The 25,130-nt window shown below is 36.1% G+C and overlaps 1 protein-coding gene across 2 annotated transcripts in view; it reads right to left on the bottom strand.

The window, feature by feature from the left end:
- VIRMA (vir like m6A methyltransferase associated) overlaps positions 1-25,130 on the bottom strand; it is a 58,695-nt gene that overhangs the window by 15,805 nt on the left and 17,760 nt on the right. For both annotated transcript variants that reach the window (XM_026013715.2, XM_026013724.2), the window contains exons 6-17: positions 23,665-23,787; positions 22,042-22,314; positions 19,016-20,156; positions 16,938-17,429; positions 15,848-16,002; positions 12,985-13,067; positions 10,280-10,373; positions 9,565-10,109; positions 8,807-9,042; positions 7,898-8,150; positions 4,787-5,004; positions 557-689 (exon numbers count right to left, since the gene is read on the bottom strand). In XM_026013715.2, the coding sequence (XP_025869500.1) occupies positions 557-689; positions 4,787-5,004; positions 7,898-8,150; positions 8,807-9,042; positions 9,565-10,109; positions 10,280-10,373; positions 12,985-13,067; positions 15,848-16,002; positions 16,938-17,429; positions 19,016-20,156; positions 22,042-22,314; positions 23,665-23,787 (3,746 nt within the window). The remainder of the gene's footprint in view (positions 1-556; positions 690-4,786; positions 5,005-7,897; positions 8,151-8,806; positions 9,043-9,564; positions 10,110-10,279; positions 10,374-12,984; positions 13,068-15,847; positions 16,003-16,937; positions 17,430-19,015; positions 20,157-22,041; positions 22,315-23,664; positions 23,788-25,130) is intronic.

Genomic DNA, 25,130 nt, shown 5'->3' with positions numbered 1-25,130 from the left:
AATGAGAAAAAAAAAAAAAAAAAGACTGATAAATGAAGGTACTAGAAGTGCCTGGATGGCTCAGTGGATTAAGCAGCCAACTCTTGATTTCAGCTCAGGTCATGATCTCAGGGTCCTAGGATCGAGCCAGTGTCTGGTTCCATGCTCAGAGGGAAGTCGGCTTGAGGATTCCCTCTCTCCCTCTCCTCTTGCCCCTTCCCCAACTAATGTGTGCGCTCTCACTCTCTCAAAATAAATAAATCTTAAAAAAAAAAAAAAAAATGAAGACACCATGGGTAGTATTTTCTCTATTTAAGCTGCCAAGTCATGGAGTATTCACAAATTAATGATGCTTAATAAATTTAAAAAGAGTTCAATAAATTCTGCTCTTAAACATCTTTTTTATAAATCAAAAACTTGCATTTATAGTGAGATATGGGCACAGAAAAAAAACATAAAGTTCAAACTTCCAAAAAATATTCTAAGATATTTTTGAATGCAATTGCTTTTTTAAACTTATGACAGAAGTTCGTAAATTTAAAAAATACCAAACACATACATATACATGTTAACTTACCATTGTGTCAGAGTTAAGAATTTGTCTCATAAATTCCAAAAATGAAGATGCAAGTTCACCTGTGTCCTTACTAAATGTGCTGACCACTCGTTTCAGTAAACTATGCAGAGCATTACTGTTTTTCCTTAAAGAACTGTAAATAAATAGAGAGGACATGTCTTAAAATTTAAACGTATAAAAGCATAAGAAATAAACCATCTCCAGTTTCAGACAGAACAAAATGCAGTCCACCATTTAAAAAATGTTTTGGTGTGACTATATACATACACCACTTAACAAGGCAGTATCTACAGGTACCTCCTTTTAAAAATAAACTTCAAGCTCTTAAAGAAAATAATACCCCCACAAAAAGAAAATACTTCCTCCATATAATAAAGATATAAAATTTAGCAAAAGAAACTTTGAGGCTCCCTATTTTTATACTTTTTATAGCCCGAGGATTTCTCTAATATAAGGAGGCTAGAGCGGTCTCAGAAGCTTGACCAGGAAGATTTACATAATAACTACAAAAAATGACTGACTTTATGGCACTATAATCTGATAGAAAGAAATGCAGGGTATAGACTGGGGATCTACAAACTTTTTCTGTAAAGGATCTGATAGTACATATTTTACGCTTTGCAGGCTATACAATAATGCGGTCTGTCTTCTATACACAACAGCAGCAGTCTCAGCAGTCATAGCTACTCAAATGCTTGTGTAGTGGAAAGCAGCCATAAACAATACATAAATGCTGACTATGTTCCAATAAAACTGTATTTACAAACACTGGTTGTGCGCTAAATTTGGTCATGGTTTGCCAATCTGTTACAAGGGTTGGCAAATGATATGCTTAAATCTTCAAGCATAACAATCAATCATGATAATTTACAGTCCAGATAAAATTATTATATACATTTACAGCTCTTTGGGTTGTTTTTTTTTTAAGATTTTATTTATTTATTTATTCATGAAAGACACAGAGAGAGAGAGAGGCAGAGACACAGGCAGAGGGAGAAGCAGGCTCCATGCTGGGAGCCCAATGTGGGACTCAATCCCGGGACCCCAGGATCATGCCCTGAGCCGAAGGCAGATGCTCAACCACTGAGCCACCCAGGAGTCCCTAACACAGCTCTTTGTTGATCAAAAGAGAATTTCAAGGGCAAAGTATTCTAATATTCCACAGCGTCCTTTAAGTTATAATTCATAACTAGTCAAAATGAAAGTAAGATTATATTAACACTAAACATGCAGCATTTTTATTTGAAAAATGTGGTTGATATGCCATCATAGAAGACCTTGGTAGAGCAATACAGAAGAGAGAAAGATAAAGACTCCTGCTCTTGAGAACTCTATTAAGTAATGAAATGGGTAAGGCACAACAAACAGAAATGAGATTAAATACAAAGACAAGGGGATCTCTGGGTGGCTCAGCGGTTTAGCGCCTGCCTTTGGCCCAGGGCACGATCTTGGAGTCCCGGGATCGAGCCCCACGTCAGGCTCCTGGCATGGAGCCTGCTTCTCTCTCCTCCTGTGTCTCTGCCCCTCTCTCTCTCTCTCTCTCTATCATAAATAAATAAGTAAATGAATGAATGAATAAATAAATAAATAAATAAATAAATAAATAAATAAATAAATCTTAAATACAAAGACAATACGATTAATGAAAAAAGCATGGATTTAAAATTAAATTTAAACTGACACCAATTACTAGCCTCTATATATAACCTTAAGCAAATAAGCCTTATTCCCATGATCAAAACCTGAAGCCGGCTACATACCCATTAGAATGTTTAAAAATTTCAAAACTAACAATACCAAAATCTGGTATTTTTGTTGCTCAACTTGTAAAGAAGTTGTCTATATAAAAAGCCCATTGGAATTTTAGGGTGATGGAACTGCTCTGTATGCAGCTGTGGTGATAAACACATGACTACTCTATGCACTTGTCAAAATCCACAAAACTCTACAACATGAAACATGAATGAGATTACAAAGGAAGGGAGAAAATTAGAATCAACATCTGATACTGGATTGGAGTCAAAATGTTAGTATGGACTCATTTTAAAAAACACATACATACAAATAAACACTTTCAAAAACAAATGTAGATGTGTGTATGCACGAGTTAGGACACATGCATATATTTCCTAGCTCTATCCAATGAGAAGAACCAAATTCAGTGACACAAGCTGAACAATAAAATAAGTAACAATAGTATTAGATTATCATACAAAGAAAAATTAATGTCCATAAATGCATAATGATATAAATCGCAAATAAGTAAATAAATGAGGGAAAAGTGATCATTCTTCCTTACAGAGGCATAATTAATAAATTAAAAAGAAATGAGAAAGAGGAAATTTGCATTAGGAGATAGGACACCACAGTAAAAACTATCACATGCCAAAATTCACTGAATACTAAAATTATTGGACAAAAGTTTTAAGCAGAAATAAGATATTTACATAGTCTCAAAGTATATTCTCCAAAATATTTACTAATTATAAATTTTGATTTTAAAAATTATTAAGTTACCAGTGCAGAACCCTGACAGACAGCACCCGGCAAGTGATCATGTTGAATATCACCAAAAAACTACAGAGTGGTTGGCGATAACATTTACTGGGATGAACAAGACAGAAACATGCTTGATGCAAGAATATCAATGGCTCTGCCTTAGATCTATTCAGTTTGAATTGTCCACTAGACAGCCAAGCAGAGATGTCAAATAGATCAATAGGTTATTTAGAGCTTAGCACAAAAATTAGAGCTAACGGGGAAAAAGGGAATAGATTAAGACAGTTTAGGATAAGATTACTGACAGGAAAAAGACCAGAAAAATGAATCCAGCAAAGCCAAAAACATTATATATGATGCTATGGCAAATGTATGCAAAGGGTATTGTAAGAGCTAGGAATGGAGGAATCAAGGAAAGTGTTTTGACTTTCTTGGAGGTGAAGAATATGAGCTTTATTTTTTATTTTTTAAAGATTTAATTATTTATTTGACAGAGAGAGAGAAAGAGCATGAGCCGGGGGAGAGGGAGAACTGGGTTCCCTGCTGAGCAGGGAGCCCAACGTGGGGCACCATCCCAGGACCCTGGGATCATGACCTGAACCAAAGGCAGACGCTTAACTGACTGAGCCACCCAGGCATCCCCAAGATGAGTTTTAAAGGATATAGAGCAGGGCGCCTGGGTGGCTTAGTCGGTTAAGTGGCTGCCTTTGGCTCAGGTCATGGTCCTGGAGTCCTGGGATCAAGTCCCATGTTGGGCTTCCTGCTGAGTGGGGAGTCTACTTCTCCCTCTCCCTCTGCCCCTCTCTGCTTGTGTTCTCTCTCTCAAATAAATATTTTTTTAAAAAAGTAAAAAATAAAGGACATAGAGTAAATTTCTAGGCAATAGGAAAAAGGACATTTCAGATGTAAAATGTAAAGACTACCAGTGAGAAACTGGGGATGGGGCAGGAGGAGAAAGAAAACTTGGGATTTTCAGCAGGTGCTACCTATTAAAAGAGAATATAAATAAGACAGGTTTATCGGAAGATGGAAGTAAAAAAAATAAAATTAAATAATAAATGAATGAATGAATGAAGATGGAAGTAGAGAAGTTAGGCGTCAGCACCAAACCAGTATTTGGAACATAAGTTTTCAACCAATGTTTTAAGAATTAATGAGAGTCACAAATATGTTTCCTCCTTTATATCTCATAATCCTACATACTCCTACAAATTCCCAAGGAAATCTACATAATACCCAACTACCTTCCTAAGGAAGAAAAATTTGAGAGCATGGACAGACTGGAGCAGAAATTATACTTGAGGTGTACATCATCTCAAATTAATTTTATCTAAGCCATTCCTCTACAGAATAAATAACAGAGAATCAGTACTTTTAGCTTGAAAGTCCATAATATCACACCACCATCACTTTGAAGGACTATAGGTAAATATATCAACAAAGCAAACATAATGTGAATTAACATCCCTGGAACAGTAAGATTCCCTTCTAAATACTATAAAATGCTCACATTAATTTGCCTATTTAGTTTATAATTTTAAACCTAAAGATTTTATTACTAGCACACTTCACTTCATTGCTAACAAATCTTTTCCATAAATATAAATTTCTCCACATGGAAGAAATTGTATCTTCAACCTTCTATAATTAGCCATGAATTAATCCATTTGGGAAGGGGTATTAGAGTATAAAATTAAGTCCAGGAATATATAAAATTAAATACAGCATTACCTTTTTAAATGAAATAATCCATAGTCATGCTCTGCAAGAAACATCATTGTTCTGACACAAGTCAGTAAACAGTTGTAACTGCTCTCAGAGTTAGCTAGCATAGCCAGTAAACAGTCACAGATTGAGGCCATCAGTTCCTTGTTTGGTAGAGAATTGGAGAGCTGCTCCAGTTCAGAAATAGAACCTTCAGAAGCATTTGGTAAAATAAGAGCAATGTCCTGTGAGGGACAAGAGAAGTAGGGAGAAATTTTTCTTTAATTATTATCACCATCAATTAACTATTATATTAGAAATACACAGCATTTAATAAGTAATTATTTCATCAAAATATCATTACCTTCCTATCCTAAATATAAATTCAAACACATTAAGAACCTTTTGCTCTTCTATAAAATATCTTCTATAAAGATATACACTTAAAGACAAATATTTTACTTTACTTTTACTTTAAAAGAACATCTCATTCATTCATTATTTATTTGGCTATATGCTCAAAGTGGGCTTGAACTCATAACACCAAGATCAAGAGTTGCACGTTCTAGTGACTGAGCCAGCCAGATGCCCCTAAAAATTTTTCTCTGCATCGCACTAAGTATGGTTTCTATCTTCAAATGGTTAAGTGAACTACTTTTGGTACTAAAATATTTTAAGTCATTGTATTATTGATTCATTTGAATATTTTTTTTAATTTATAAAGCAATCATTCAAAAAAAATAAATCATTCAGTGAAATAAAATTTTTCTAAAAGATTTTATTTATTTACTTGAAAGAGAGAGAGAGCAAGCTCACGTGCAAGCAGTTAGGAGGAACGGCAGAGGGAGAAGAAGAGGGAAAGAATCCCAAGTAGACTCCCCACACTGATCCCAGAGCTGGATGGGGGCAAGGCTCGATCTCATGACCCTGAGATCATGACCTGAGCCAAAACCGAGAGCTGGATGTTAAATCCACTGAACTATCCAGGCGGCTCTTAGTGACATAAATTTTAAAAAACATACCCATATCAGAATTTAAAACATCACAAAAAGAAACATGGAGCAAACAAACACTTAAGCACAGTCTTCCAACTAAGTATTTTCCTCTAGTTTTTATATACTTTTAAAATTCAAGTTTTTCGGGAAGCCTGGGTCGCTCAGCAGTTGGGCACCTGCCTTCGGTTCAGGTCATGATCCTGGGATCCGGGATGGAGTCCCACATCAGGCTCCCAGTGAGGTGTCTGCTTCTCCCTCTGCCTATGTCTCTGCCTCTCTCTCTCTCTTTCTCTCTCTCTCTCTCTGTCTCTCATGAATAAATAAATATTTAAAAATAAATAAAATAGGGGATCCCTGGGTGGCTCAGTGGTTTAGCACCTGCCTTTGGGCCAGGGCGCAATCCTGAAGCCCCGGGATTGAGTCCCACATTGGGCTCCCTGCATCTACCTCTGCCTGTGTCTCTGCCTCTCTCTCTCTCTCTGTGTCTCTCATGAATAAATAAATAAAATCTTAATAAAAAATAAAAATAAATTAAATAAAACAAAATAAAGTTCCAGTTTTTCAATGCTTAGGCAAGTTTAACCAACAATAAAAATTCCCAGCACTCTTTTTATTGAAGTAAATAAAGTAGATTTTACAGAAACATTTTTGGGTACATCTCATCGCCTTTAATCACTTCAACATACTGCAAACTAGGATTCAACACAGGTTAAAACTATGAAACAAAATGGGACGCCTGGGTGACTCAGTCAGTTAAGCAACTGCCTTTAGCTCAGGTCATGATTCTGGGGTCCTGGTACTGAGCCCTGCATCAGGCTCCCTGCTCAGCAGCGAGCCTGCTTCTCCCTCTCGCTCTGCCTGTCGCTCCCCTTGCTTGTGCTCTAATAAATGGATAGAACCTTTAAAAAAAAAAAAAACCCCACTATAAAACAAAGCTTAAATCAGAAGGAAAATATAGAAGATGAGGTCAAGAATGAGGTTTATGTGAACAGGGAAGCTAAGGTCCTGTAGTCAGAGTAGCCATACAACCTGATGTGAATTATACAACAAACACCAAATGGACATTTTAAGGTATAAGGACTTAAAATTCCTACTAGGTCCCAAACTATTTTCAACCAGATCCTCTTTTTGTGAAAACAAGTCACACCCAAAACGCCCCTTCTTGACTTAAGGGTTTAATGTAACCAAGGTGGATCTTTGTCAATTGAAAAAAACATAATCTTCCAACATGGGATCCTATTAAAAGTGTTCTGCTTGAAAAACAAATCGCATCTGATCATTAGATAGCAGGAGCCTTACAATAAGCCAAAGTACTAACATGTACAGAAATCTTCAAAGATATTGGGGTGTGTGAGGGCTCAGTAGGTTGGGCAACTGACTCTTGTTTTTGGCTCAGATCACAATCTTGGAATCATGGGGTCAAGCCCCAAGTCTAGCTCCATGCTTGGCCCAGAGTCAGCTTGAGATTCTCTCTCTTTCCCCCTCCCTCCCCCTGTTCATTGCCTCTCTCCCCACTTGTGTGTGCATTCTCTAAAATAAACAAAATCTTAAAAGAAAAAAAAAGGAAAAAAGAAAAAAAGTCTTCAAAGAACTCAATCACAATGGGCTTTAAAAGTTAAAACAATTCTCATTAATTCATGGAATTATAAACTGGAAGCCAATAATACAGACAGGCAGAGATACTATTACTTTTAGTCAACATCTGTAAGCAGAGTAGTCTGAAACACACTAAAACTGCAGTAGCCTCTGATATCTTCAAAAGTTGCCCTAACAAGAGAACATGATATTGTTAATTCAACTAATCACAAAACTATAAAATTCAAGAATGAATCTGTGTATAAGTGGAAGGAAAATGAACATACATACTAGGCATAATCAACCCCAAAGAATTCAGTGGCACATAAAGTGACTATCCAAGGACGCAATCTGATAAAGAAAAAGAGACTTCAGAGAAACCTGCCAAGTGCAAACACAAAGCTAGGAAGCACCAAACCATTTTATCGTTGGTTTACTAGTCAAGCTGATCTCCCTAAACAACAGGATTAATAAAACAGGTGAGATCTCTGTATTCACAGCCAAGATTCATATCAACAGAAGCTTTTAATCCACAAACACACAGAATTTATAAAATAACTATAAATACCTGATCACAGAGAGACTGCAAAATGGATGTGATATATTCAACACACTGCTGGCGAACAACACTGTCTCCAGGAGACCGCACCAAAGCTAACAGATCCTGGAATATCTCTGCATATCTTTCGTCACCTTTAATAGTTCCATTAATTAGATGCAAAATAGCTAATTTACAAGCTTTGTGTGAAGCCAGAGCATCAAGAAGAGCAAGCAACCTGGTGGTTTGGCTAGTATACTGTTTTTCTTTATCTTCTGAAGTGCTGAAATAAAATCAATACATTTAGTAAACAAAATTCTTAAGTTTAAGGCATAATTTAATTAATATTTATTTTTTCAACACATATCATCATATACAAATCTTGTATAAAATATTTCATTCCTTGGATATGACAACTTCTCTGGAATTTCACAACTACTATAAAATTTTATGAACTCAGATTTCAATATCCTTTTTAAATTTAGAGTACTTTATAGTTCACCTTTCAAATACCCAAAATCAAGACTTTCAAGGTATCTTGCACATGAAATAGTTTTCTAATTAAAAATAGTTTATGGGGGCAGTCCAGGTGGCTCAGCGGTTTAGTGCCACCTTCAGCCCAGGGCCTGATCCTGGAGTCCCGGGATTGAGTCCCACATCAGGCTCCCCGCATGGAGCCTGCTTCTCCCTCTCCCTGTGTGTCTGCCTCCCTCTCTCTCTCTGTGCCTCTCATAAATAAATAAAAATGTTAAAAATAAAATAAAATAAAATAAAAATAATCTACATATAGTCATACACACGTATATGTATATTTGTATATGTGTATACATATATATTATCTGAGCATTCTAAACTCTGGTTTCCAAATTCTAAGTGAAAAAAATGTATCTGTGTCAAGAAAAACTTCAGGAAAAAATTTTTAATGCAAAATGAAAATACCTTTGCAAGTCTTCTACAATCAAATCCAACACAGTTCTCATAATCAGAAGTGCAGTTGGTGAGGCAAGGTCACACAATTGAACACAAATACGCCGTAACATGTGTTGAATGGGCTGGCAGGTTGTGCCAGAGAAAGAGCGAACTATTTCTTGGAGCAACTTTGCTTGAACATGAAGGTGCATGCTCCACAATTTTCGGGTGTTGAGTGCCACTGATATATCATGTGGCTCAATAACCTGTTAAAAAAGTATATTGTGTGTGTACGTAGATTTTTTTTAATATTTATTTATAGTCAGAAAAACTGTTCAGGAAGAACTGTTATGAAAAGAACATCTTTACTACATGCTTAAAACATTTTTCTATTATACAATTAAACATTTGCTTAAATTCAATGCATCTAGAAAATCTTATTGTTCTCAGGTTAGCAGTCAGTAGAGCAGAGTCCATTGGTGAACCAACCTAGTTAATGGCAAATTCTAACACATGATAAAGGGGAAAAAAGGATTTAAAAATAACAAAAGTACAAGTATACAGAACAGCATAATAAAATTCACATTAACAAAAATTTATTTAAAATGTTGCCCCATATTTCTTTAATGACCAACTTGCTTCAGTTTTATCTCACCCTCATCCAGTTATTTTATGTCTTTTTTAGGGGAAGGGGATGAGGGTTGTAGGTTTTTAATAGCAAAATCACTGGCTTTTTAAAAAGTGTTACTGCAGTCATTTATAAGATGCATGTTATATGGAAGTGATACCTGAGTTGTTTGCATGGGCAATGGTAGAGGCAGCAGCTCTGAAAGTAGTATGAGTCCAGAAAAAAATCCTTCAGGAACCTTCAAGATTGAAGAAAGAACTTCTTTTAACATTAACGACCAAGTATTATTGGCCAGAGTCTCTTCTGAGATTGTGAGTTTTTCATTAACTCCTTGTGTAAAAGTCAGTAAGATATCAATGATATCATTTTGAATTTTCTGTTCATCACTATCCAAACGACCTGAGAGAGGGATAGAGCACAGGAGCATGTGTAAAGTCACAAGTGCTGAAGGAACACGCATGTCCTTAAACTCAAAGGATCCACCTCTCAGGAGTTCCGTTAACATAGTTTTAAGAAGAGTGAGTGTGCAGCGAGCCATTGAAATAGTAGTAACTCTGTGAAGGGTAGTCCCCATGTTGACATGGAGCCTCCAAGGCTGAGTCAGAATACTGTTCAATTTTTGCAGAACCCGAATAAAGGTGTCCATTCCTTCAGCAGAAAAAAGCTGAATAACGGCAAGATTCCATTTCAGGTCTTTCTGTTGACCTTTATATAGGATAAGGGGGAAAAAAAACTAATTACTTATATGTTTACAATCAGTTAAGATTTTTGAATATTTTATTTAATAAATAGCATTTATACTAGGCTTTAGTATAGTCTAAAGTATAAAGTAAATTAAAGTATAAAGTAAATTTAAAGTATAATAGCCATATTACCTTCAACAGGAGGTGGTGGACATGCCACATTACAGAGAACACGCAAGGCAGTGGTAAGGCCAACTCCTTCCGGGGTCATCAAATTATCGATATTCTTTACAAATAAAAATGAACAGGAAGTTTAATTTCTTGGTGCTTTGATATGAATCAAGAAAAACTTCCCAAGAAGGCCTTAATTAAAAATGTGTTTCATATTAAGTACCTACACCATTTTAAGTTTCTTAAGTTAAAACATGAATAAAACTAATGAAGTTTATAAAGGTTATTTTATGAAATAATCACAAAATTCAAGTATATTAAAAAGCACTGATTAAAAATGAAAGTAACATACAAAAATGAATGAATAAGACTCCCTTTTTAACATACTCTTTCTATATACGCTCCTTCCTAAAAACGAAGCAATGGCTGATTTTACAAAGCCCTGTGGGTACCAAACCTCTTTCAAAACTGAGGAAGCAACACTACATAACATATACTTCAATGCAGATACCACAGGAATCCAGTAGGGCATGGTTAAACGAAAAAGAAATATGGTTGCCTATGTCCTTAGCACCTCCCATGCTGTTTCCTAACAGCAAATAGTTAACATTTCTTTGTTTTTATAGTTTCCCAGAGTACAGATGGTTTTGAAAAAACTCTGAAGAAGTAACATTTTTAAATGTTACTATTTTATCTTCTAAACATCAGAGGAGAAACTTAAAAATAAGAAAATTCCTTTCCCTTATACAGTTCTTCTCATTTCTTCCTTGCTGCCTTTCCACAATAATTCCATTGCCTACATAAGGCAGCATGCAGCCACAAAAAGAAGTTTCAGTCTCAGATCAACTATTTTTGGTATACCTTGGAATGAAAGTCACTTATTATTAACTATAATTAATGGATAAGGATCTACATAGAAATCAAAATTATTTTAATTATGGCATATAATTTAAATTTCTAGAGCTAAATTTTTTATTGATTAAAAGCTTTTACCCAAGCACCTAATGTTTACTGGACACCTTATACATTCTCCTGACCATGCACAAGTACCCTGAACACACAACTAAATTTACAGGACCTATTGTACTTCTGCCAAATAAAAGACTGAATATAATGAAAAGCTCCAGATGACATCTGAGGCACAAAGTAAGTAAGGAACACAGAAGAATATGATGGCACCACATGAGGTAAAAGTATTCTTAGGAAAGATGGAGTAAAAAGAGAAGATAAGGGCAGACAAGTCAGTAAAGAAAAATCTAAAGCAGATAAACCCAAAGAGTACTTGGTTGCTCTATCAAAAAAGCAACAAGATTAGAAATACATGTATATTATTTTAATAAAATACATTTCAACTGTAAAGCCAAGATGTTTTACACACACACACACACAGATACACACATGCACACACACACACAGAGAGTTCATCTGTTAAATGAAAGAGGAAATAACTTAAGGTCCAATTCTGTCCCTCTACCTAAAAATTTTTTATGCACCTATGACCACCTTTAGTCCTTCTTCCTATGCTATACTAACTTTTAAAACTAATTAACAATGCAACAATTTTAATGAATTTTTAAATTACTAATCACTTAAATTGTACATGAATTTTTCAAATGTACTCTTTTTTTTTTCAAATGTACTCTTATATGATTTTCAATTTTTATGAATATTTTTTTAAGATTTTATTTATTCATTCATTGGAGACACACAGAGAGAGGCAGAGACACAGGCAAAGGGAGAAGCAGGCTCCATGCAGGGAGCCCGATGCGGGACTCGACCCTGGGTCTCCAGGATCACGCCCTGGGCTGAAGGTGGCGCTAAACCTCTGAGCCACCCAGGCTGCCCTTTATGAATATTTTATTTGCAGATGTGACCATCCCAAATTAACAAATTTAGAACTAGGTCCCATTGTAATTATCTGGAATTGATTCTGATTTTCACCTAAAAATTCTGAAGGAAGTTCTTTTTCACCAAAGCTTAACTCAAACAATTATGTTAAATTATCAGGGCATTTAACTTTAAAATGCTGTTGTAAGTATCGTCAAAATGGTAGGAGATATTATTACTCCAATTTGAGGGGAAAAAAAGAACGGAATCTGAGTGGAAAGTAGTACAGTATACAGGATGCGTTCAAGTGCATTCATACACACACACACACACGCCAGCACACACCCATCTACATACACGTACCAATCGGTACCATAAAGTCTAGCAAATCAATCAAGTACACTTAACATTACTGCATTATCTATATAAATAATTTAATGCAATATTGCTATATACTATGATATAGTTCCATAAAATGAAGGCACTTTTAGGGGCAGGCACCTGGGTGGCTCACTTGGTTAAGCAACTGACTCTTGGGGTACCTGGACGGTGTCAGCCTTTGGCTCAGGTTGTGATCCCGGATTCTGGGATCAAGTCCAGAGTCAGGCTCCCCATAGGGAGCCTGCCCCTCCCTCTGCCTCTGTGTGTCTCTGCCTCTCTCGGTCTCTCATGAATAAATAAATAAAATCTTAAAAAAAGAAAAAGCAACTAACTCTTGGTTTCAGCTCAGGTCATGACCTCAGGTTTGTGAGATGGAAGTCCCTGTCAGGCTCCCTGCTCAGTGGGGAGTCCGCTTCTCTCCTCTTCCCTCCCCCTGCTCATGTGTGCTTTCTCTCTAAAATAAAACAAATAAATCATCTTAAAAAAAAAAAATCAAGGTACTTTTAGATTTTACTTACCTGTTTAACATATTCAATTAGGTTTGGGATGCAGTTAATTTCAAATCTAAGGTTTTTCAAAGGTTCAAGCCACTTGCCAAGTTCTTAAAAACAAAAAGGTCATTCATAATATAGTATTTTAAAATAAAAGTTTTTATAACAAAGGAGGTAAAGGTGTTCTTTTCTAAAGAAGAATATTATTAGATTCACATTGATTTCAATAATCTAAACTTCATACAGGGATAAACTTATGTCTAATTCTCTAAACAAGCTTTAACATGAAATGTAAATAGGCTACTGCTATACAGGTTAGAAATAAGAAGTGACCATTATTTTCACTTACTTGGTTTCCGAAAACTTAAGTGTTTACATACTTAACCAGGACCATCAACTCACAAGATTAAAAAAAAAATTTATAAAATTGACTGCTTATGAACTAACATGATAAAATAGTACTTATTTACCTAATGCTACTGTCTCCTCCCACACCCCTAAAAAAGCATGCACAAAATGTATTCATTTTTAATAGGATCAATCCCATGAGAGGGACATTTGCTGAGTGACATTTCTCTTAACATTAATTTTAAATTTTGCCTATTTCCTAATTTGCCTTTACAAAATTAAAAGTGATCACTATCATCCCAAAATTTTCCTTATAAAACAATTACAAATGAAATTTACCATTTACCACACTGAATTCAAACTCTGCTAGAAAAAAATGAATAAACAAAAAAGCAGACACAGATCCATAAATATATAGAGAATTGATGGTTTCCAGAGGGGAGAGGTATGGAAGGATGAGCAAAATGGATGAAGGGGAGGTGAGGGTAAAGGCTTCCAATTATAGAATGAATAGGTCACAGCGATGAAAAGTACAGCATAAATATATAATCAATGGTATAATAACATTGTACGGTGACTCAGTAGCTATGCTTGTGGTGAGTATAGCATAACTGTACAGAATTGTGGAATCATTATGTTGTACGTATAAAGTTGAGGAATCACTATGTTGCTGTACAACTGAAACTAATGTACACTGTATGTCAACTATACTTAAAAAAAAAACAAAAACTGGGTAGAATAACGTAGGAAAAAAATCTAGAAGCTATGCTAAAACACCCATAATTTACCACTAAAACTATCTTAGAACTATTTTAGAAAAACATTCTAATGTAAAAAGTGATATGCCAGCTCTAGACACTTTACAAGATTAAAGGAAATTGAAAATAATAGTCATGTCTCTCCTTGATGCTAGACTTCTCCATGAAGATTACACCTATGTACATCTGAGTATTTTTCCTATGCATTTATTTATTTTTATTTTTTAAAGATTTATTTATTTATTCATGATAGACATGAATATAAGAGACAGAGAGAGAGACAGAGAGAGACAGAGACAGAGAGAGAGAGACAGAGACACAGGCAGAGGGAGAAGCAGGCTCCATTCAGGGAGCCCATGAGGGACTCGATCCCAGGACTCCAGGATCATGCCCTGTGCCGAAGGCAGGGGCTAAACTGCTGAGCCACCGAGGGATCCCCTCCCATGCATTTTTAAATTAACTCTTTCATATATACAGAATATATTGCTAAGTTAAAGGTATAAATAATAAAACAAATATGTGTACCCATCACCCAGAATAAGTATTAAAGTATTAATAATACTTCACTACACTACAGAGAAAAAACACAATAGCACACTACAGGAAAAAAACTTATTTCCTATATGGGAAATTGAGCTTCCTAACTCATACTTTTACTGGTGGTATCACACATAAAATTGAAGATTAAAAAGAAAAAAGTCAGGGGCACCTGGGTGGCTCAGTCAGTTAGGCATCTGACTCTTGATTTCAGCTAAGGTCATGGTCTCAGGATTGTGAGATCAAGTCCCTTATTGGGCTCTGTGCTCAGTGCAGAGTCTGCTTAAGATTCTCTCCCTCTTCCTCTGTCCCACCCCCCTCTGCTTATGTGTTCTCTCTCTTTCTCTCTCTCTCTCAAAAACATAAAAGGAAAAAAAAAAGTCCACATGCTATTTATAATATTTACTCAACATTATCAAATTTTCTACTTGGTAAGATCAGAAAGCCAGAAACCAAAACAAAATTTTAAAAATTGTGTTTAGATACCTTCAATTTTTTAGAACTGTCCACAGACAGTTTCCATAAGCCTCATTCAACACAGATTTATATACTTTAGAAAACAATGTTCATATTCACTACCCTTCACTGTTGAGGATAGCACATGTGTGTTTATCAATGACAAATGGATTTCTAAGTTGTACTTAGAACAGTATTATACTTAGAAATATATACAGAAAACACACACATACACAAACTATACACAAAATTGAACTTTTGAAGGGGTGCCTGGGTGGCTCAGTCAGTTAAACATCTGACTCTTGTTCTCAGCTCAGGTTGTGTCTCAGGGTCGTGAGTTCAAGCTGTACACTGGGCTCCATGCTGGGCATGGATGCTATTTAAAAGAAGAAAAAAAGTTCAGGGTGCCTGGCTGCCTCATTTGGTGGAGCATGTGACTCCTCATCTCAGGGTTGTAAGTTTGAGCCCCACATGGGTATAGAGATAATTTAAAAATAATTTTTAAATCTTAAAAAAAACCTGAACATTTGAGTTCACCTTTAAGCTACTTCCATTTTGATTAGGAACTTCAAGTACCAATTACCATGATCTTCCTAGAAAAGGTACTTGTGATAATTTCCTAAAAATCTTTTTAAGAATATCATATAAAATACTTTCATAAAGGGTACTTTCAAGAAGTAACAGAGTATTGCTGTGTATATTATTAAAACATGATAAAGTACCAATTACAGATATTCAAAGGCTTTTTCCTTCACATATCATAAATGCTTAAATAACTTCAAGTACCATACCTTGCAATTTAGCATTATTTTCATCTGCTTTACAAAGCTTCAAGAGAGATGCTGCATGCTGTTCTAGCATTTGGACATCACTGGAAGACTGAACCACCACCAAAATAAGTATGCATGCATAATTATAAGCTACTGACTTCTTAGACTTGGAATCACTGAAACAAAATAAGGTTTTAAAGTTTTTGGTATGAAAACAATTTTTCCAGGAACAATTTTAAACATTTTTTCTATTTGGTTTTAAAGAGACCAAGGAATTTTACAACGAAACATGACTAACTTCCTGAAGACAAGAAAGCAGATTTTAAAGTTCACCTCCAATTCACTGAAAGTACTACTTAAAAGTATATAAACAAAGCATATGCATCACAATGGGAAGTGAAATTCTATTAAGAAATAAGATCAGAAGAACAATGAAGTATCATGAAGTCAGCACGAAAGATTCAAAAGTATACTTCAATGGTCTCCTTTAAAAAAATATTTGTTCACTCTGGGTAAGTAGGAATAAGCATGATGAATCAATCTACTGCCATCGTCTCTCAGTCTTTTACCGTAAAACTGCTGAGGTAGAGCTACGTATGGAAGCCACTGTTGTTTGCCTTTCCTAGTCCCCCCAAAAAGACCTGTCACTCAAGGAGTCATATCAAGACCCTGTTGTGAGGCCAATTACCTGGATGTCTCTGCTTTGTATGACATGAGCCAGGAGGGGTATGTTTCTCTCCTCAGACACTAAACTCAATCCTCTACCCTCCCTGGCCCCATTCAAAGTACTTCTGAAACCAGAGCACCATAGTTTAAAGGCAAGGGAAAATTCAAGACAGCAAAACAATCCTCATTTCTCCGCAGGTATATATTCTGGTGCCTTACAACCCCCCTACACATATGCTAGCAAGAGTACTATAGTCGCAATCTTGTCAACACCAAGGGGAAACTGGAAGAAGCTGCTAAAAGACCCATTTTGTTGCTTTACAGACACACCCTACATTTTAGAATTTCTATCATTCTAATCCTTAATTAACAAATTATGTATTACGTCAAAAAATAATTATAGTTTTCCAGTACAATAGAAAATTCAATATAAAAAGAAAATTACCCTAAGGCTTCTTTGGAATAGTACTCCATTAGAGTAATAAGACTTTGGAGATTTTTCTCAAGACTGAAAACATGGCCAACAGCTGATCTTCCCACAGGATTAAAAGTAATCAAATAAAGATTGTGAAGGGTTCCCAAAAGATCTGAATGGTCAGTTTCTTCACTGGCTGTGCAACGCTGAAAATGGCTGAACAGTTCTGTAATACACTGCAACGTCTGTGTTGAGTCCTGAAGCCACAAGGCAAATGCATCATCAATAACACCATCAGATTGAAGACCTTCCTCTTCATCTTGATCATAAAGGTGACAAAGAGCTCGTATCAACAAATTTGTTGCTTCATATTCCGACATAAAAAAAAGAAGACCTTTTTGTGACTGTGCAAGAAACTTTAAAACATCTTTTGTGGCTTGCAGCACACCAGGGTGAGCACTTGTTACTGGAATTGATAGAAGCAAGGTAACCAACTCCAAGAAGTGATGACTATGAAGATACCTGTAGAAAAATTAATTACATACATGAAGTTAGTGCAAAACATTCTTCATTTATGCTCTTCTCTCACTGGGTCAAATAAAAGTAAAAGTTATGTGAGGCTTTTTTCTAGCTAAAATTCAACGGATGCTGGACATATAACTGTTGACAAGTCTTCTCTTTCCAGAATCAACCTTGACTTTAAATTCTGGGCTTTCTTTCCAGACCACTTATCAAATGATCCTTTTTCACCATGGTCCTACTCCACACACAGTATACCACTATAACTGATTTAGTGTATGTACGAAAAATATAGTACATATACTATAAAAAATATATAGTTTATTTATATTCACTACAGGTAGTATATCTGAATTAGTTTTCCTAGAGAAAACAAATTCAAATTATCAATTTTTAGTATTTCAGAGTTAGTATTACCATACATAGCACTTTTATCAAACCCAAGAACCACTTTTTAGCATACATAGTTTTAGAAGAAAAAAGTATGAACTTACTCAAGACCCCAAAACAGACACAAATGCTACTGATAAAGAGTATTTTCACTGTCCTAAAAATATTGTGCTCTAAGTATTCATTCTTCTCCCTTACCCTAACCCCTGGCAATCATTGATCTTTTTACTATCTCCATACTTTTGCCTTTTTCAGAATGTCCTATATTTGGAATTATATAGTATATAACTGCCTGTCATATTACTCCTTAAACTCAGGTTTCTACTTTAGGATAATAAACACCTCCAGTAACTTCTTGGCTGTGAAGGCAAACAGAACCCTCAAGAAGCCAAAACCCCTGAAGTACTAGGTATAAGAGCATCTTTAACCACTTTGTGGAATATTCAGAAAATAGTTAACACTGCAGGCCTCAGACTACTTACTCTTAAGAACACCTTCTTACATGGTGGGCCTTTGGTTAGCATCTGGGAACTTGGATTCGGGAGGGGTTCCCATCACCCAATTGATAGGAATGCTCACTGTGCCTCAAAAGTGTCTATGAAAACAAAACACTGAATACCTGCTTTCCTTCTGGGAGGCTGGGATTTTGTTACACAGTAGATATTGGGGGCCTATTGGCTATCCTCCAATAAGAAGCTTGGATGTTGAGATTCTAATGAGCTTCCTCAGTATGCAACATTTCACACACATTGTCACAATTTGTCGCAATTTCTCCCAAAACTGGGGGAATTAGGCAGGTCCTATATGACTCCATTGGAAAAGGACTCTGGAAGCTTCTAACTGGCTTCCTCAGGTTTCTTCCCGTGTACCCTTTTCCTTTGCTGATTGTGCCTAGTATCCTTTTTTTGTAATAAATCATAGTTGTGAGTTCAGTATTGAGTCCTGTAAATCCTGCCGGCAAATCCTGAGAGTGATCTTGGATGCCTACATAGGTGACATCAGAACCTTACCATGACTTAAAATATAGTTTTCCCACACTAGGATATTTCTCAGTTTCACGACTATCTATTCTGAAATACAGAGTATCCTTACACAGATATGTATTACTTACAGACAAATTTAAAGAAACAAAATCAACCACATAAAATTGCCTGTGATGATCTGTGAAATATTATTTTCCCAAACCAAAAATGTCTTACCTAAAGAGAACAGGGTATGGATCATCCCTTTCTGGAGGTCCAGTAATACGTGCCATCGTTGGGAAAGACTTAACAGGTGGCTGGATCATTGTGTGAGGCGCGGTTTCCATTAAATGGAAAACTTCTTCTAGGAGGTTAATAAGCTTTTCTATTTCCCCTTCACTTATATTTGAAGATTCCAAAAGATCCATATCCATTGAAGTGTCTACCTCATTTTCATATTCTGGGTTTGTTCTCTCAAGTCCAGTATCTGTGTCATGATCAGGTTCACTGTGGTTAGGAACAGATGAAGTCTTCTCTGCTAAATGGTCACCAAGTCTTTTAATCTCTGACAAGATTTCATAGAAATGGCACTTCTGAAGAATAGCTGAACCAGCAGTGACAACTCTCACAGTCTGATCTAAAAGTATCAGCTCCAGAAGTTTCTGATAGCCACTTTTTTCATTCTCCCTACCTCTTAAAAAAGCTTCCATTCCTTCTGTCATACTAATGACACTGTCCAAAGCTTTAAAAGCATTTAACTTAAGGGAAGATGAGACATGATCAGCAAACAGGAGCTCAAATAACCCATTGATTACTCCTGCTTGTAGCAATCCCATGACTCCTTGAGCCCCACATTCTGCTAGGGAGGACACTAATTTGGTCCCAGCTTTGAGTTGTCGGACATTTAAGGCAATGGGTTGGCGAAGAGCTACTTGTAAATTTAAAGCTTGCATGGTCCAGTCTACCAACTGGCCAAGAGAGTCTTGTTTTGTGTTTTTCAACTGCAAATAACTTAATCCTTTTATTATTAAACTTGGAATTTCTTCTAAAGCTGTTACCCATTTTGCACCTCTATCTTCCCGATACAAATCTAACAGCTCAGTTAACTTCACTGAGGCTTCTACTGCCCCTGAATTTTCTTTATCTGGACCTTGATCCTTCATTCTACTGATTTCAATTTCAAAAGTAGTCTTGTAAGGACAGCTGAAGTATAAGAGTGGTACAAGCTCCCTGTCATATGGATCATATGTCATAGGAGGAACTGAAGCTAAGTCTTCAGGAGTGTATTCAACATCAAAGTTCGGATACTTAAAGGTTTCACGTTCCAAGTCAGCAATTCCATCTTCATCACTGGAAATTTGTTCATAACCATCATCCCCTGAAAATCAGTTTGAATAATAATTAATTATTACATCACTGTTGTTTAATGCAAAAAATCCAGCTAATCAAAAAAATATTTTATTTAGTATGGCAAAAAAATAAAAACTGATGACTTCTCAACAAAATTAACTCCCACCCCAACATCTTATCAACAATTACCAACATTTTATAATTTTTAATAGATTAATGAGAAACTTCATAAGCAAGGTCTTCTATCTGTTCAACTTTACAACTAACTCTGCTACCAATATCTTTTCCTCCAGAAATAAAATTTAAAATATCATAAAGTAACAAAAAATACCTCTCTCAAAAAGGAAGTCAACCTTACTCTAATGAAAGAATATTTTTAAGTATTTTTAAGATACAAAAAAAATTGATGAACAAAGATTAAATTGAACTAATAATGCCATAGTCAAAAAACTAAACCAAATATTTTCAGTGAAAACATTTTAAGTTCTTTTATAACATTAATTTCATATTCCTGAATTTTTATTTCTCTTCACTTATCTATTGTATAATTTCCTAGGTCTGTATTTTATTTTTATGGAAAAGTTGCTCACCTAAAATGCTTAGCTGGGCCAAAGCAAAGCTTTCTTATCATGATACATGAGCAACTTTCTCCTCTATTTCAAAAAAAAAAAACAAGATTAGAGACAAAACCTGGTTTTACTTTTTAACACTGCTATTACCTGGCTGTGGGAAAATTGGTATGAGTAATAATAGTCTACATAAGAAAGGGAAATGTTTCTAGAGTATTCCTCCAGCATCAGCATTCTTTCGCTCAAAACAAGTTGGCCTTAGCCATATACTCATTTCTGAAAAGGTAAGGGCCTCCAAAGACCTGACTCTGGGATAAGCCAGATATCTTCTATTAAAAATGAAATTAACCAGCCTCTCTCTCTCCCCTTCTCTACAAAAAAGATTAAGAAAACAGCCTGCCTGAAATCTAACTACTACTTGCCAAATACAATAAATATAAAAAGTATTATTTGCTAATCTGGGAATAGGAGAAGCTAAAAAGTATCACTCAATAACCTAATTATTTGTATTCTGTAAAAGGGGCCCTATGATACCAAAATGACCCTTACTCTCATGTAGAATCATCCTCACCCTCGCTATTTTAGAAAAAATAAGGCAGTTTTATCTGTCATTTTACATAAATGCTTTAACATTACATGCTATTTCTTAATTGCAAATTTAAAAATATTTTTAAAAACAATAAGAGTCTTGAGTATCTCTTGTTGCTTTCAAAGGAAAAATAAAGCCTAATCAAAAGTCTCCATCATGTTGTCATACAACCCTGTATAATTGAGATTTTTTTCCCCTGAATTTCTAAAAATGTAGCATTTTGTTAAAATATCTAAATGGCAGATATCTTTAGGAATTCCATCTAGCTTACGACACCACTCCTTACTCTGAAAACAGCCCACCAAATCTTTAATCATCTGGTATTTGCTACAAGATCTTGTTTCCCTGGCCAAAGCTGATGGTACCAAGGGGCAACTGATATTGTAGCAACCAATCTCTCTCCCATGAAAATGCAAATAAGAGCCAGATAGTTTAGGCTAGTTGGTAAAAAAGAGATTAAACCTGTGGGGTGAACAGAGAAACAACAGTTAGCTGATAGAGAAAAAATAAAGTAAAACATAAAGCAAACAAAAAACGGAATCCTAGAGGCATCCAGGTGGATCAGTCAGTTAAGCGTCTGCCTTCAGCTCAGGTTGTGATCCCAGGGTCCTGGGATTGAGTGCTGCATCGGGCTCCAACAGGGAGCCTGCTTCTCCTTCTGCCTGTGTCTCTGCCTCTCTGTATGTCTCATGAGACAGAGACATAAATAAATAAAATCTTAAAAAAAAAAAAAAGTCTTAATAAATATAACCCACCTTCACCTTCTTCATCCTCTTCACCTTCTTCCTCTTCATCATCTTCTTCCTCCTCAGGGATACTATCTACTGTATGGCGATCATCCTCATCCTCATCCTCCTCTTCCTCTACATCCACATCATCTTCATCATCTTCTCCTTCTTCTTGCTGTTCCTCTTCTACTTCTCCTTCATCAGAATACTGCCCTTCCTGGGGAACAGAATTCCGATCAGGAGAAATGGGTTCAAAGTAATCTTCTCTGTGAGAAGCATCCTCTTCTTTATCACCAGACACTGAAAAATTGAGTTAAAACACAGATTATTTTAATGGTTTAAGCAACAGGAGTTAGCAGGACCGGATACTGCAACTACTTAATGACATTTTGGATGACTGAGCTCATAAATACCCTTTTTTAAAAATGGTAGAATTACTTGTTTTTAAAAATATTAAGAATCTAGGGGTGCCTGGGTGGTTCAGCTGGTTGGGCATCTGCCTTTAGCTCACGTCATGATCCCAGGGTCCTGGGATCAAGCCCCACACCAAACTCCCTTCCCAGTGGAGTGTCAGCTTCTCCCTCAACCTCTGCTCCTCCCACTGCTTGTGCTTGCTCTTGTTCACTAAGAGACAAATGAAAAATCTTAAAAAAAAAAATATTAAGAGTATATATTGCATAAGTTTATGCAGAGAATTAATAAAGTACACTATTTTTTTTTTTAAAGATTTTTATTTAGGGGCACCTGGGTGGCTCAGTGGTAAAGCATCTGCCTTTGGCTCAGGTCATGATCCCGGGGTCTTGGGATCAGGTCCCACATCAGGCTCCCTGCATGGAGCCTGCTTCTCCCTCTGCCTATGTCTCTGTCTCTCTCTGTGTCTCTCAGGAATAAAGAAATAAAATCTTAAAAAAAAAAAAAAAGATTTTATTTCTTTATTCCTGAGAAACACAAAGAGAGAGAGAGAGAGAGGCACAGACACAGGGAGAAGCAGGCTCCATTCCATGCAGGGAGCCTGACATGGGAATCGATCCCGGGTCTCCAGGACCACACCCTGGGCTGAAGGCGCTGCTGAGCCACCCAGGCTGCCCAAAGTACAGTATTTTATGTTTAACACCACAAACTAATCCTTTTCTTTTAACCTATTAAGTACACAAGTTATCATCTCTTCCAATATATACTGCTGATTTTTCAACTGGTACTCTTCTATATACACCGCTACAGCACTTTATTTTCAAAGCAATGTTGCTATCACTTCAAATGAATGAACTGATTTTGTCTTTTTTTTTTTTTTTATTATTTACGATGATCACACACACACACACAGAGAGAGAGAGAGAGAGGCAGAGACATAGGCAGAGGGAGAAGCAGGCTCCATGCACCGGGAGCCTGATGTGGGATTCGATCCCGGGTCTCCAGGATCGCGCCCTGGGCCAAAGGCAGGCGCCAAATCACTGCACCACCCAGGGATCCCCTGAACTGATTTTTTTTAAACAAGTTCACCTACCAACAGAAAAACACAAGGACATACTGCACAGGAAGGAGGGGGGGGCTTCATTAAAATCTCATTACCTGTATCTAATTTTTTTCCTTTAATCAAAAAGCACTATAACATTAATTGGGGGAGGGGGGATGGACTGATTTTATTCATACCTGGCAAAGGTATGGGATCATCTTCATCATCATCAGGTGGAGGTGGTCCTGGAGGAGTTCTTGGTCCCCTTGGCTGTGGTCTTGGAGGGCTTCCATTAAACTGATCTTCTTTCTCCCCATCAGCTAGTTTTAGTAGAGACAGTAAAAGAACTTTCAAATTACTAAAGTGAAATGAATGCATGACAAAAATGCTGTTAATCATTTGAGTTTTTCATCTTCAAAATATGCTGATAAACTTTTCCTTCCTAACACTTAACAAATTTTATTAATTAATTTATATTACAAAAGTTAGAATTTCTGACTTCTCTCACACCAAAATACACCCTTGGGCATTATCACAAAAAAATGAAGACTTATTTCCCTCAGGAAGATGTATACTTAAAGCTATTCCTAACAGTTTTATTTGTAAAAGTCAAAAACTAGAAACTACCAAAGTGTCTTTCAGTGGTTGAACAGTTAAGTAAGCTATGATATAATCATATTAATCTAATAAACTATTAACACACACAACAAAGTGGATGAACTTCAAAGAAAATTATGCTGACTGGAAAAAGCCAAACTCAAAATACCTACTGCATGATTCCATTTATGTAACATTCATGAAATAATATAATCATAGAGATGGAGAACAGATTAGCGGCTGCCAAGAGTTAGGGATGTGTGGGATGGGTATAGCTATTGAAGAATAACACCAGGTAATCTTGTATCTGATTGTAGTGGTGGTAATGAAAGGCTATACATAATATAAAGCTATATACAGCTATATACACACACATGCACACACATGTTATGACTGGTGAAATCTAAACAAGCTCTATAAAGAATTTTGTTTTGATATTGTTCTACAGTTGTAAAAGATGTTAATAGTGGGGGAGCCTGGGGAAAGAGTACACAAGACTTCCTCATGCATTTCTTTGCAACTTCCGATGGATCTACAATTATTAAAAAAAAAAACCAAAAACATACATATATATTCACAGACATAAAATATATGAGCATACGTGTCAATTTTAATACAAGACAGTAAATTTAACAAAAATTCTGAGTAGCCACTATATATGTTAGGCACTGTGACTAGATCTGTTAAGACTAAAAACACAAATGTAAAAAAAAAAAAGACTCTCAGTCCACAAAGAGCTCAAACTCTGGTTAAAAAAAAAAACAAAAAACAAAAACAAAAAACAAATGAGCACAGAAAACAAAAAATTAAAAGAAAAAGAAAAGTGATGGGGGCCTGAGTAGTTCAGTGGGTTGGTGTCCAACTCTTAGTCTCCACTCAGGTAATGGGTCGTGATATCAAGCCTCCTGTTTTTAAACTCTGTGCTCAGCAGGAGTCCGCTCAGGATTCCCTCTCTCCGCCTCTCCCTCTGCCTCTCTCCCCAAACCTCCCCCACCCTTGCCCTCATCCCATACTCTCACTTTCTAAAATAAATGGATAGGGGCACCTGTGTGGCTCAGTGGTTAAG

Source organism: Vulpes vulpes, chromosome 13 (assembly GCF_048418805.1).
Source record: "Vulpes vulpes isolate BD-2025 chromosome 13, VulVul3, whole genome shotgun sequence".
In the NCBI taxonomy this organism is placed as follows: Eukaryota; Metazoa; Chordata; class Mammalia; order Carnivora; family Canidae; genus Vulpes; species Vulpes vulpes.
This window is presented reverse-complemented; position numbering and strand designations above follow the sequence as displayed.